This window comes from Tamandua tetradactyla, chromosome 2 (assembly GCF_023851605.1).
Source record: "Tamandua tetradactyla isolate mTamTet1 chromosome 2, mTamTet1.pri, whole genome shotgun sequence".
Taxonomy (NCBI): Eukaryota; Metazoa; Chordata; class Mammalia; order Pilosa; family Myrmecophagidae; genus Tamandua; species Tamandua tetradactyla.
The window spans coordinates 4,338,444-4,353,068 of record NC_135328.1 but is presented as its reverse complement, the minus strand read 5'-3'; the positions used below and the strand labels follow the sequence as shown (position 1 = coordinate 4,353,068).

At 45.6% G+C, this 14,625-nt stretch overlaps 1 protein-coding gene across 1 annotated transcript; it reads left to right on the top strand.

The window, feature by feature from the left end:
* The first annotated feature begins 956 nt into the window (after positions 1-956).
* On the top strand, positions 957-6,072 carry LOC143665595 (procathepsin L-like). Its single transcript, XM_077139189.1, has 8 exons — positions 957-1,073; positions 2,003-2,138; positions 2,440-2,562; positions 2,666-2,812; positions 2,979-3,203; positions 3,671-3,833; positions 4,574-4,691; positions 5,442-6,072. The coding sequence occupies exons 2-8, from the start codon at positions 2,013-2,015 to the stop codon at positions 5,539-5,541; spliced, it is 1,002 nt and encodes a 333-aa protein (XP_076995304.1). The 5' UTR covers positions 957-1,073; positions 2,003-2,012; the 3' UTR covers positions 5,542-6,072.
* Positions 6,073-14,625: the final 8,553 nt, after the last annotated feature.

Sequence of the window (14,625 nt, the reverse complement as noted above, 5' to 3'; positions counted from 1 at the left end):
AAATTTGAATAAACTGACTTTTTAAAATACTTACTAGTTGATTTTGTTTCTAGAAAGGTCATCAATTTAATATTAAGCAGAGTTTACAAACTGACCTACACTGTGACTCCTTTAAAGAAATAAAGTCAACATATCCGTGGAAAGAATTCTGAGAGCCAGACAAGGGTGTTCATTTTTCTGAAAGATATTTTCTACAATGAACATGTTTCTTACTAATAAAGGATACTTTTAGAAACGCTTCTGGATTAAATTCCTTAAACACATATTTTTTTTCTATAAAACATTTCATAGTGTGTCATTTAAAGTGGCATTAAATTTCTTAAATTAAATCTCAAGAGAAATAAACAAACAAAAATGGCTAATAGGAAGATACAATATCCCATGATGCAGACAAGGACATTCTCATCCTAACCAACTGCTTTGCTACGTTTTCATTAAACCATTTTTTTTAAAAAATAATCCATTTCTAGCGGTTATGAGAAAGGCTTGTAGGGCTAGAACCCTAAATTGGAGAAAACAGGAAAGGTTGCCCTACGAGACGTTACTGTGCCATCTCTGCAGGCCCGCCCCGTCCCATTTCCCTCCTGGCATTTGGGCCTTGGCAATCACATCACTTGTAGAGACTGGCTTTCCGGACCAGATTTTTAAAAAACCCACCTGCATCCCACCTAGACGCGGAGCCTTGTCCCACCTGCCCGCCTCCCGCTTTGGACGCAACGCGAAGGATGGGGTGTGCGGCGCTGGGGGACCGAAGGCTGCGTACGTTCTGGCCGAGGGTCCTTGGGATGATTCGGGGCGGGGTGGTGGGCTCCAGCTCACGGGAGGGCGCCCAGCCCTCCCCGACCCACGTCCCCCATCCCACGCGGCGCCCAGTCCCCCGCCCGCCGTCCGCCGCCCGCCGCCGGCGCGGGCGGGGCCGTGTCACGTGCCCGGAGCCGGGTCCCTGCGCCGGCAGGCCACGCCCCCAGCCCCGCAGCCAATCGCGGCGCGGGACGGGCCTTAAAGTGGGGGCTCGGCGCGGCCCGAGCAGAATCCCGCTGATCGTCCGCCGAGTGCGCCTGCGCCCGCCGCAGGTGAGCGCCCCGGGGGGCCGAGGCGCGGGCCGGGTGGGGCGGGGTTGGGGGCGGTGCGGGGACCTTCCCGCCTGGACTGGCGAGGCTGGGGGCGTCGCTGTGCCGGGCCCCGCCAGGCTCGGGGGTCCCACCCGGGGGTGCCAGGCTGTGCGGGGGCTGGGGGCCTCGGAGCCGCGGCGCGCGCTGGGCCCCGCGTCGGGCCGCCCGGGCGCCGCCGTCTCCCAGCTTGCGAGGCCGCACTAGCCAACTTGACCCCTCGCGCCGGGCCGCGGTGCCGGCTGCTCCCTGCGCCGCCGCCCGCATCCTCCCAGGGAGGGTTCCTGGTGTGCGGGAGGGCGTGGGCGCGGCGGGCCTCGGAGGCCCAGGTCCCAGGGTGCTGACCGCGGGAGCTGCGCTCCGGCCCCCCTTTCCTCGGAAAGCGATTCCAGAGGTCTCAGTTCAACAGGGGTAGGCTGGAGAGATCTCTCACCGCCTGCGGTGCAAGAGGCAAGGAGAAGGGGCGGGGGGCTCTGCCTTTGCCCCCACTGGGGATCAGGTGCCCTGATTTTTGGCCTGAGTTACCTCGGTGCTGTGGATAAATAAACTTGACCAATAGTTTCCGAACTGTTGCTTTAGAATTCTGATCCATAAAGTGCTGTGAGACCCTTATAAAAGTCCTAATTATCTCGGCACTATACCACTTAGGTCTGTTTCTCGACTTATAGCACCTGTCTGTCTGCTTTTCACTTCCGTGGCTGAATCAGCCACCTCCACAATTGATCGGTCCTTGACCTGTTTTACTCCACCCAGACCTCTTCCATAGTCTTTGTGTAAATACTTGGAAAGAGGATTTAAAAGTTTTCACTCTGCCATGGTGGCTCTGAGGTTTTCAAGAGAGGATTTTAAATAGAAATGGTCTAACTTGATGCTCATTTATTTTCCCTTCCTAGGATTTGAAGCATGAATCTTTCGCTCTTTCTGACTGCCCTTTGTTTGGGAATAGCCTCAGCTGTTCCAAAATTTGACTCAAGTTTGAATGAACAGTGGAACCAGTGGAGGTCAAAGTACCCGAGACTCTATGGCGCGGTTGGTAACATCTGAAACTGTCCCAGGGACCCCAGGGAGAGTAGCCCTTGGCCCACTGGGAGGCGGGAGCTCCTAGAAGCCGGTTCTTACCAAGGCAGTAATGTAGTGGTCCCCATTACCGAGCACAGTGTGGTGTGTGTATCTTCATCTGTGCTGTGTCCACGCTTGGAGAGCAAGCAGCACCTCAAAGCATAAAGCCACCTTTGGTCACAGTTTCTCTTCCAGCTCTGCACATCTGCTTGGTGAGGATGGGTTGGGTTTTACGTGGAAGTAAAGACAATCAGTTACGTGTTTGCTCTAGAATGAGGAAGATTGGAGGAGAGCAGTGTGGGAGAAGAACATGAAGATGATTGAGCTGCACAATCGGGAATACAGCCAGGGACAGCATGGTTTCACAATGGGGATGAATGCCTTTGGTGACATGGTGAGCATGGCGTTGATGGCGTCACTCTTCACGCTTCCTCCCCACAGGGCTTGAGCAAAACAGTCTCTTGCTTTTCAAATATTTTATTTACTTTTCTTTGAAGACCAATGAAGAATTCAGGCAGGTGATGAATGGCTATCAAAAGCAGCCACACAAGAAGGGGAAAATCTTCCACGAACCTCCCTCTCTTGAGGTTCCCAAATCTGTGGATTGGAGGAATAAAGGCTATGTGACTCCTGTGAAGAATCAGGTATGATTTTCTGTCTTGAATAGTAAAGCCAAAAGAAGAATTGACCTTGTTGTTTCAGTAGACTGTGGAGCTTTCACGATTTTCTTTTTTCAAGAGTGTTCAGATATATGGGTTGGCCTCAGACTCTTCCTGTGTGTTTTATACTGCCAACTTATTACCTGTTCAGGGTCGTTGTGGCTCCTGTTGGGCGTTTAGTGCAACCGGCTCCCTTGAAGGACAGATGTTCCGGAAGACGGGGAAGCTTGTTTCCCTCAGCGAGCAGAACCTGGTGGACTGCTCCAGGGCTCAGGGCAACAAAGGCTGTGACGGTGGCCTGATGGACAACGCCTTCCTGTACATCAAGGACAACAAAGGTCTCGATTCCGAGGACTCCTATCCGTACATTGGAAGGGTATAAACATTTCCTTTATCGTTCTAGCTCTACCTTTGGGAAATTGAACACTTTCAGAGATGAAAAGGCCCCTTATTCCACCTTCACATTTTAGAAGATAGAAGCTATGTCTGCAAACTCTCAGAGCTGCCGTTATGGTTATTTCCCTTTGACCAGCTCTCTGATGAGATGGTTAACCTGTAGCAGTTTTACATCTCTGTAACATGAAGAATATCCATACCATTTCATATGTAAGGCAGAATTCTCCTTAGTGAAAACTTGATTATGGATAGGTGGCTGTGGGGTTCTCATTGAAGAGACATCAGCTCATTTTTCAGTTTCAAGCCAATCGATAGGATTTCACTTCCCGGGTTGCTCTATAACAAAGTTGGCTTGGAAATCATAAACCACCAAATCTCGTGGCCCTCAAACTCATTTTCCTCTGGAGGTGGGTGGTAGTAATCAGGTCTCCCGTTTACCTCTGAAAGGAGGACGGCTGTCGCTACAAGTCTGAGTTTTCAGCTGCCAACGTCACTGGCTACACGGACATCCCGGCACAGGAGGTGGCACTCAGGAAGGCAGTGGCCACAAAAGGTCCCATCTCCGTGGCTATTGATGCAAGCCATATGTCCTTCCAATTCTACTCATCAGGTAAGCATTTGTGCTTTTATTATCGAAATAAAGGCAGAGTTAGAAAACACACCATGACTGATAAACTCTTGGGTAGGGAGCCCTGCTTTCCAATGCAGAATTACGAGCTGTGTGACGCTCGTAATTTTATATAGTTGAAGACCTACGGTGCATTCTCCCTTTATACTTGAGGTTTCCATCGGGCCTTTTACTTTAAACCTTTTCCCATGACGGACTTTTCGTATAATTTTTTCAAGGCTATTAATTAATTCTATAGGTATTGTCTAATTTACCTAAATATTCTTCAAGAGCTGGATTTTTTTTTTTCCCAAAAGTTTTTTACTACTACAGATAGTTCTGAACATAATCACCTGGCTCAGCTAGCATTTTGCTTCATGCCATTTCCTCAGGGTGACATCCTAGGAGTACAAAAGGATGATGCTCATTTGTAATTCAGCTGGTAGATGAGTGCCTGCCTCACGTTAGCCTTGATTCTCGTAAATCTTATTTTTGGAAATCTTTGCTTTCTTGTAAAATAATGGGAAATAACGATAGCTTGAATTTGATTGCCTTCTGGTGAGCGAAGGTGAACTGTTTCTTTCTATCAGTCATTTCTATTCTTTGGCAAATATTTTTGATGTCTTCTCTGGAATTTGCTTGATGCGTCACTGAATTTTGCTTGCTGACTTTGGCCACGAGGGGGCGCTGTGGTCACATGCCTTCGGAGCGTTGCACATCTCTGCTGACTTTGACTTTTCTAGGCATTTACCGTGAGCCAGACTGCAGCAGCAGCAACCTGGATCACGGTGTCCTGGTGGTCGGCTATGGATTTGAGGGAACAGATCCCAATAATAATAAATACTGGCTCATCAAGAACAGGTATATAACACCCCATATTATATTTATATTTGGAATTGAAAACAAAACCCTGGTTTGGAAACTGTTTAGATACAGATCCATAAACCCTTAAGCACAATTTTGAAACCCCAGAAGGCTTTCTCTCACTTAGGTTGAACGGAGAAATATTAACATTCGGATAAGACTCTGTGTCAAGCTTGCCAGGGGTATGATTTAGGTATCTGCAACGTGGCATTTCTAAGTTCTGAAATCTGTCTTAATTCTGAAACACCTGGGCCCGAGGTTTCAGATAAAGGACTGAGTGATGGAGGGCTGGTTTCCCTTTTCTGTCTCTGACTTTTCAGCAAGGCATAGGGAACAGAAACGTCCGTCTCTCCTGATTCTTTCTAATTCTGAAAGATTGTGCAAGAGCCCAGTGACCTTTGTGCATCCTTTGTATTACCATTTGGCATCGTGCCATTGCATCTCACTTTGCAGCCCTCAGAGGTCAGGAGGGCTGTTAGCATCAGTTTTGACAATAAAAAGTTCTTTAATTGAGATATAGTGTAATATATAGCATATGGCCGCAGACCATTCCATTGGAATCACAGTTCTGCCTCAGTTTCCAATCTTAAGAAGTTCAGACAAGGACCCACAGCAGTTACTACATTTACAAATATGAGAATAGTGCCTGACATAGGTAAGCACTATTTCAGTGTTAGCTATTAAGATGTATGAAGCGAGACTGTACTTGATTCTTTTGTATAAAATGGGAAACCTGCTCTTTTTCAGCTGGGGCACAAGTTGGGGTACACATGGCTACGTCAAGATGGCCAGAGATGAGAACAACCACTGTGGGGTTGCCACGGCGGCCAGCTTCCCCACTGTGTGAGCTGACGCGGCGATGGTAAAGGGTGTGAGGACGGCTCATTAGAGGACTTTAATTTTAAGTCTCATCAGGCGCTTACCGTGTGGGATGAAGCACTTGAATCATTGAGGAGCCAAGTTGTGTTTTGATTTCTGTGACATTTTTACACTCGTAAAATGTTACCACTGCTTCACTTACTGCTGTAAAGAGCCTTGTAATATTGAAGATTCACTGCTTAATATGAAGACTTTTGAATTTCCATTTTTTAAAAGGATGTATAAAGTTTTGCCTTTTAAAATTAAATTTAGTTCGGTATGTGAAGATGAGACCCCCTTTTTGTTTGTAATGTGTTAGTTTTTTGTGCGATAGGGAAATGTGGTTGAGTCATAAAGACAACTGATTGTACCGATAGAGTATCAGGAAGAAAACACTGGGTGGCTGCTAGATCTTGCCCCTGATGGCACATAGCTTTTCTAGAGAAAGCCTAATTTGTTACCTAGTATTAGCAAAAATAAATGTAACAGGTGTGATGAATAAAGCGCGTGTGTTTGGTAATAGCTGGAGAAATGTGTTCAGTGGGCCACAGAGTAGCTCCCTGGCCTGGGAGGAGTGGTGCCGGGGCCCAAGGGAGGTGACGCCAGGCCAGGCGTGGGCATTGCTGTCTGATTCAGGGGTCTGTAGGGAAACAGAACCAGCAGGAGGTACAGATACAGAATGTAACTATATCGGGTTTTTAAAATAGGCATTGGCTCAGCAACTCTGGGCATGGACAAGTCCAAATTCTGCAGGACAGGCCTCCAGCTGAGAACGCAGTGAAGGTTTTCGATGAATTCCCTGGGAGAAGCTGCATGGCTGGAGTAGAGGTGGAGGGAAAGTCTCCCTTCTGACTGCTGAGATCATTGCTTCTCCTTTCAGAACCTCTGAATGACGGCGTGAGACCTTTCTCATTGTAGAAAACCACGTCCTCATTATGGGCGTAATCAGCATAGGTGCAATCATTCGACTGATGATTGAAGTCCATGAAATGGCCTCACAGTAACCCTCAGGCCAGTGCTTGCTTGACCAAACCACTGGGCACCATAACCTAGCCGAGCTAACACATGAACTTATCCATTACATTGTTAAAAAAAAAAAAATTGAAAGGGAAAAAAACAGGCTAAGCATAGCATTACACAGGTAGTAAATGTAAATAATATATTTGCAATTTGCGTAGAAATATATTGCAAAGGATCGAAAGGAGATATGTGAAACTTTTCTTTCATCTGTTTTGCAGAAAGCATGCATTTTTATTAGGGGGAAAATGGTTAAAATCTAGCCACATTTTGCAGACTAAAACAGCATGTGTGTGTGTAAAAGTCTCATATTCCCAGTCAAGAAAATATAAGGAATAAATTGGTGAAAAAATTTAAGCCGTAATCCATTGTGAAGGGAATGAGAGGTGGGGACAGCTGAGACCCATGAAACCTCCACTAGCCTTTGCCCAAGGCCATGTTTAGAAAATAGAACTCTCTCTGAGAAAGGGTTGCTACATTTTGCTTTACGTAGCAGGCAAGCTCAGCGCTCCATCCGCAGAATCCTGGAAGCACAGCTCAGGTCTAAGAACTTTCTAGGTGTTCACTTGAATGAACGTATGATGGCTTTCTATTGAAGTTTCAAGTCAGAGCAGAAAACTACTCACATTTCCAGATTATTAAGGAGGTATCTGAAGTTTCTGTAACTTCAAAGACCTTTACATTTCAATTTTCCAAACCACATCTATCATCATCTGAAAGCAATTTTCAGAAGAAGCTAACAGACTTAAAGAGATATGAGAAGAAATTTTGACTACTACAAAAATCTAGATGGAAGCGCAAGCTTACTGTCAGTCTTTCCTATACTCAAGACAACTTCTTAGTTTCTTATCCTAGTAAGTTGCAAAGGGTGTGAGGAAAGGTCAGCTGGAGGGGAATGTGCTTCTATGAGTGTGTGTAGCTGTAACAGTTGGGCATCTTATTAGCAGCTGGAAAGGACTCAGCAATCAGGAACCCCATTCATAGTGGCACATACATTCCAACCCCCATCCCAAGGTATATTTACAAATCTTAAGCAAGCATAGCCTTGCCTATTTTTAACAATGTTTTATGATTGAAAAATAATTTAATGTTCAGAAAACACATTTGGGTGCTTTGCCCATAGAATTCGAACTTGGTTGTGTCATCTGAACTGTTCCTTTTGTTTGATGGAAAAGTCTAAAAGTCCAAAAAGCAGAAAATTTATTGGATTGTAGAGTGAGGATAGATTTTTAGTGTTATGGGGCAGGTATTTTCTATATCCATAAATATATCCCATGGATATAAATATAGTCATATATCCCAAGTTGCTTCACTTTAAACACTAAAGTTAATGAATGTCCATGATCATCCTTTTGAAAAAATAAGTTAATAGCTAAAGTTTTACCAACAGCTGTTCCGTGGCCTCTTTCCTCCAGTACCATATTTTAAATTTTTCATAGTTCTTATAGTTTTGTTTTGTTTTTCACATTTATTCATTCATCAATGATTTACTGGCTCCTTCTATGGGATGGCTGTGAGCTCTGGAAAAAGAGTGAAGCGAAGGTCATGGTCTCTCCCTTGTGGAGCTGACCCTCTCACGGGGGAGATAGCTGTTCAAACAATCGCACAAGCCCATGTGCACTTGCAATTGTGTGGGCAAGGACTCTGAAGGGAGCAGAGACGACAGTCGGAGCAAAAGCAGATGCTCAACCTTCTCTGGTGGCTGGAGAAATCTTCCCTAATTCCACAATGAAGTGCCGCTTAAGCCAAATTTCAGGATTTCATACACACTCATAACCTGGGAGAGGAAAGGAAGCGATTCTAAGCCAAGAAGAGGGTCCTGGGTCCTCTCCCCTGGCCTGGGAGGTGGACAGGCGTGTTCTCTGTGGTCTCCATCAGCAAGCAGAGGCCCAGAGAGGATGAGCAGATGGTTTCAGACTGAAACTGCCCTCCTGGCACCCTGCCTCTACCTCCCCTTTGGGCGTGCTGTCCCCCGCCGCCTTTCAGTTTCAGTGTTCACGCTCTGTGACCAAAAGCATTGGCGCACGTTTCCTGGGATTTTTCTCCTCAACAAGTCAGAGAAATCAGCAGGGGAGACGGGGTGGGGGGGGGGGGGGACGGGACGGGACGGGACGGGACTGCTCTTCCAAACCTGTTTATCTTTCTTCATTAGCAACAAGACTATGGTAGTTTGTTACTTTTTCTGGTGCTACTGACAAGCCTGCTTCCTAACTAGGGGGCAAGTTGGGGAGCTCTCTTTCCCATCTTCTCTAGCCCCTGCCCCCATCCATCATTCCATTACCCCCTCCTCACCTTCCCAGCTGCTCTGACTCCTGCCATCATTTGCATCCCACTCTCCTGCACACATATCCACACTTAAAACATTTTTTCTCTTTGGTTTTCTAATATTTCAAGATGGCCCCGGTAAGCTCTTGCTGTTATCTAATTAATGAATTATGGGTGAGGGTATTTTCTCAAGTGCCTTTTTGGGACTTTAGTTTCCCCCAGGCTGTGATTTTTTTAACAGGAAATGTCTTCAGGCTTTAAGAGCTTCAGAGTTGAGGCCTCCCAGTTCCCAAACATCCCACCTTCTAGAATTTGTCTCTACTCTGCAACAGTTTCCCCAAATGATAATTCAAATAGTAACATAATTCTTGCCAGTCTTAGAGGATGGCGAAGTGCTTCGTGTCACAGAATTTCACTCAATAGCAGACAGACTGGACTCTGACAAAAACTCAGAATTAGGGTCTTAGAGTCTCCTATTTTATTACCATGACTTAGAATTTGCTGCTTGTGATGTGATGAGATTCCAAAGTCACCTTCCTTGCTTTGTGTTCGTTTTCATTCTTTTCTGTCCATCCCCCAGTGAAGAAAGAACTCAGTAAATTCCTTCGAGAATATTGCTAATCTGCCTTCAAAATGGATTTCGTGGAGAGGGGAGCGGAGTAGTGTCCCCTTCAAAGCATTTAGAAGTCACTGGATGGAGAATTCTGAGCACATAGTTGTTTCTCTTGGCCAAGAGTGTAATTTTATCACGAAAGTTTTACTTGAGGCCCAGTAGTAGAATTAACCCACATAACTGGAATTAATCCACATAACTGGAATTAATCCACATAACTTTGAAAAAAAATAAATCCTTATAAGAAGTGCTCAGGTGGGAATTGTGGGAATCATTTTCTCAGTCAATGGATCTTATAGTGGCAAAAGAAAGCAGTCATGTCTAGGAAATAGGATTTTTTTTCGGGGGGGGGGGGGGGCATGGCCAAGCACCGGGAATTGAACCCGGGTCTCTGGCATGGCAGGTGAGAACTCTGCCACCGACCACAGTGGCCAGCCCAGGAAATATAATTTTCAAGTGAAAAAAAGCAAGTTGTAAAGAAACATGTATAATTTGGTTCAATTACAAAGATGCAGACAGACATATTCCTGTGTGTGCATTTTTTTTGAAGTTCTTCAAGCATATATTTTATAGCCCCTACAAGTGGTCAGATTAGGTGGGAAAGAAGTGTGTTTGTGGTTGTTATCTGTAGTATGAATGCTCCGTAACGTTTGATTATGAGAATTTGATGCCTCATTTATCAGTTCACAATGACAGTTTTACTAAAATATCTCGGAGTAGATCCCCTAAACGCGTGTAAGAATGTTATGGAGAGAATCTTAGCACACGAAGGCGATAAAAGTGATCTGGATGAAAGAAGGCCAAATCACAGAACCCAAGTATTGTTAGTGATTGCCAGTTTACAGTTGCTTCCTAGTGGCAAATAATAAGGTTGTGCCTTTCACCCGATCTCTCTCCATGGTTTTTATCAACCATCCGAATACATTGGAGGCAGGCAGGAGGCTCAGAGGAACTTGAACACACACAGAAAAGCACTAAGCTACCCCCCACACACATGAAATCTAAACAAAAACTATGTTTGCTACGTAATGCAGAAGAAAACAAATCCCATGGGCTCCTTATCGCCTCCCACTTCTATAAGGAAAGTGTTGTCAAAGCCACAGATGACAGAATCGGCAGGGGTGGTCTATTAAGCAAGACTCTGGTTTGCAGGTGACTGAACCCAATTTCCAACCGGCTCATCCAAGAAAATGGAACTTGTTGGCTTCAGATGGGGCTGGACAGGCGCTCCATTTCCCCCTGTCTCTGGGGTCTCCTTTCCCCAGCCTGGGTCCCCGCTCCATCAGCCTCTCCTTTCTCATCCTCTTTGTAGGAAAGGGGGTTTTCCAGGGCTGGTTTGACAACCGCACCTAACTATGGGTATCACGGTGTGAAGAGTGGCGGAAAACCAGTATGTTTTTACCAGGTAAAGCAAGAAGAACCGTGATACAGAGCGTATACGCGAACTAAAGAATCAAGATATTTAAAAAAAGAAGAAAAAAGTTTTCCAAACCCTGGATAAACCGACTAAACCTCCTAGAATGAAATGTATCGTACGTGAACGGAAAGCCCCGCACTGGGATTAAGTACGCGTATGCGTGTTGAATTGCGTTAAAACACGTGAGTGTGGATGTGCATGTGTGTGCAAGGACACGATGAAGGAGAAATGGCTTAACAGTACCCGTTTCGCTTGTTTTTACAGTAATTTCAGTGTGATTAACAGCATGATTTTGGGCATGCCGAAAGTTAATATGGCTAGTAAAAGGCCACATGATGGGGAGATGGTGAATTTGTGCTTGCTTCACGGCATCATGTTGGTCTGGGAGCCACACTTCAGGAAGTGTGGCACTGATGAGCATCCAGAGAACACCCAGTATTTAGGCAGGAATGATTTGTCTTTCCATGAAGCGAGGTACTTTTTGCACTGGGGGCGGGGACATAATCCAGAGAGAGGGAGCAGCTGCCGTGGCTATGGGAGAGACAATGCCTGCTTTGCTGAGAGGGTTGGTCTCCAAAGAAGCCGAGCAGGTGGTCTCCGCGGGCCTCGGGCAAACAAAGCCCAGAGGTACGAGCTCTGCAAGCTCAGGTCAGGCCACAGGCCGTGAGGACCTTCCCAGGCCTGGACAAGCAGAGGTCTTGAGGATCAAAAGTCCCTGGGCCTCCTGGTGCCACCTGATTTCACCGAGTCCAGAGCAGGTGACAATGTGACCTGGGGACGCTGTTTGCTTGGGCGCCTGGGATTCAGCGAGGGTCAAGGGCGGTGCACCCGCCCAGGTTGAGAAAAGAGTTTCCCGCCGGCCGGCCTTGTGGTCTGGGGTCTTCAGGACCAGGGTGAGGCGCTGCAGAGGTGCAGAAATGGGGCTTCAGTCTGGCCACGCCCCTCACCCCTGCTCCAGGAGGGTTCACCCAGGCGGGGTTGCAGGAAGGGCTGTTCTAACAAACACAATGACCATTTGTTTTCTATTATTCAGTCTGATTTTTTTTCGTGAAATAAAAAAACGAAAAATTTTAAAATTAAGTCTTGAAGTTGCATCAGTTGCTGTGAGTGGGCATTGAAGTCCCCAGCTCTAATTGTGGACTGCTCTGCTTTTCTTTTCACATTATCAGTTTTTGCTTCAAGTGCGATGAGCCTCTGTTGTTCCTACATTTACATTTAGGATCACTACGGCTTCCTGAGACCCTGATCCTTTTATTGTTATATAATGTCCCTCTCTGTCTCCATAATTCTCTTTGCCCTGAAGTCTTCCTTATCTGCTTTTATTTATTTTTAAATAAATGAATAAAAGCTTTTTAAAATTTAAAAAAAAACCTTTTATTTATTTTTTAAATTTGCATTATCTTTTTCTATCCCTTTACCTTCGACCTATCCATGTCGTTGTGTTTGAAGTGAGTTTCTTGCAGAAAGCATATTGTCGGATCATTTTGTTTTTGGTTTGTTTTAAATCCACTGTGCCAATCTCTGTTTTAAACTGGTGTAATGAGGCCATTTACATTTAAGGTAATTGTTGATATGTTAGAGCTGAAGTCACTGTTTTATTATTTGCTTTCTTCTTGTTTTCTATGTTTCTTGTTCTTGTTTCTCTTTTCTTACCTTGCTGCAGGTTATTTGAACACTTCAAGGATTTATTTATAGTGGTTTTTACCGTATAGCTTTGTATAGTTTTCCAGTGGTTGCTCTAGGTATTTCACTATACACGCATAATTTATGGCAGTAAACTACTGGTATTGATGTTTTACAATTTGAGTGAAGTTTAGAAACCTTACTTCCATTTAGGTCCCATTGCCCTTTTTGCTTTTTAAATATAGTTATTGTATTTCCTCCACATACTTTGAACATCACATGAAATGGTGTTATAATTTTTGTTTCTACTGTCCAATATAATGTAAGAAAGTCTTTTATATTTACCCCTATTTGTACACATTCTGATAGTCTTCTTTACTTTCTGAGGTTCAAAGTCTTTCCTTTAGCCTTTCTTTAAGGATAGGTTGCTAGAATTATATTCTCTTCGTTTTCCTTTGTCTGATAATGTCATGGTTTCCCCCTCATCTCTGAAGGATATTTTCACTGGAGACAGAATAATGGTTTGACAGTACTTTTCTTTCAGTTCTTGAAAAATGTTTGCTGCTTTCTTCTGGGCTCCAAGTTTCAGAAGAGAAATCCGCTGGCCTTCAGATCGGTGGCCCCTATAAATAGTGTCCTTTCTCTCTGGATGTTTCTTCAAGATTTCCTCTTTGCCTTTAGTTTTCAGAAGTTTTATCGTAATGTGGCTTGGCATTAATTTCTTTGGATTTATCCTGTTTGAGTTTCAGTCACCTTCTTGTATCTGTAGTTTTATGTTTTTTGCAAACTTGAGAAGTTTTTATCCATTATTTTTCTGATATCTTCCAGTCTCACTCGTTCTTCATTTTGGGTTTCTGATATGGATGCTAAACTAGTCTTTTGTTTTAGTCTGACAAGTCCCCGAGACACTGTAATTCTTTTCTGTCTATTTTCTATTTTCCAGATGGGGTAATTCTACCATCCTGTTCCAACGTCACTAATTCTATCATCTGTAACAACCACTCAACTCGAGCCTATCCAGCAAGTTTTATTTTTTAATTTAATTTTTTTTTTTTTGCTGTTCAGTTCTCTAATTTCATTTTTTTATGATTCCTATTTTTTTGCTGAAAATTTTCATTTTGTTTCAAGAAAAGCTATAATTGCTTGTTGAAGCATTTTTATAATGGCTGCTGTAAAAACCCTTGTCAGGTCATTCTAAATCAGCCTGGCTATCTGTCGATTCTCTCTTCTTACTCACGTTGTGATTTTCCTGGTTGGCATGAGTGATTTTTTGTTGTACCCTGGATATTTTGTGTGGTGGGCGGGTGTCTGCAGTCTCCTGGTAGGACCCCTGACTCACACTGCTTTGTGGCACGTGGCAGAGCACGGGGCAGCGTTTCAGGTTCACACTCACAAGCTGCCCCCTTTCCTCTGAAATGGGCCCTGACTGGCGCCGTTGGGAGCTTCTGAGTCGGGGCGTAAGATGGGCTCTCTGCCGGGTCCTCCGCCTCCAGCCAGGGGCTGGCACAGGCTTCCCCCCACCACTCACCCTGCAGCACGGAGGCGGCAGTCAGCACCCGGGGGGCCTCCCGGATGGCCATGGGCGGGGGTGAATTGAGTTGTGACGATCCCTGCGTGGAACCAACACGGGGTGCCTTGGTGCGGGGTGGGGGTGGGGGCTCAGCTTGCCCCTCGGCCCTGCTGATGCGCTCCTGAGTGGGACACTCCGGCACTGCCCGCCCCAGACAGGAGATGGGAGACGAGCTCCCTGCTCAGCCCTGCTGACACCACCTGCCGGAGAATCCGAGCAGCTGCCTAGGGGCCCTGAGGCGGGGGGCAGTGCGGTTTTCTGTGACTAGACCCTCCGTCCTTGTCCTTGGCTGAGGAAGATGAGCTTCACTTGGAGCCTCGGTGGGTGCCTGGCAGTGGTTACAGGGTGGAGGCTCTGCAGTGCACTGTCCAGGGCCCGTGGGAGGCAACGAGGAACCCCAGGGGCTCATTGCTCTCTGGCTCCTTCAGAGCTCAGGTCCCCAGGCAACCTGTCTTCTTCTTTCCACCTTCCAGATTTCCTAACCCAGTTGTTATATTCCACTAAAGGATTTTTTAATGATGAGAGATAAGGTCTACTCCATCTCTGCCGAACAGAAGCATCCCAGAAG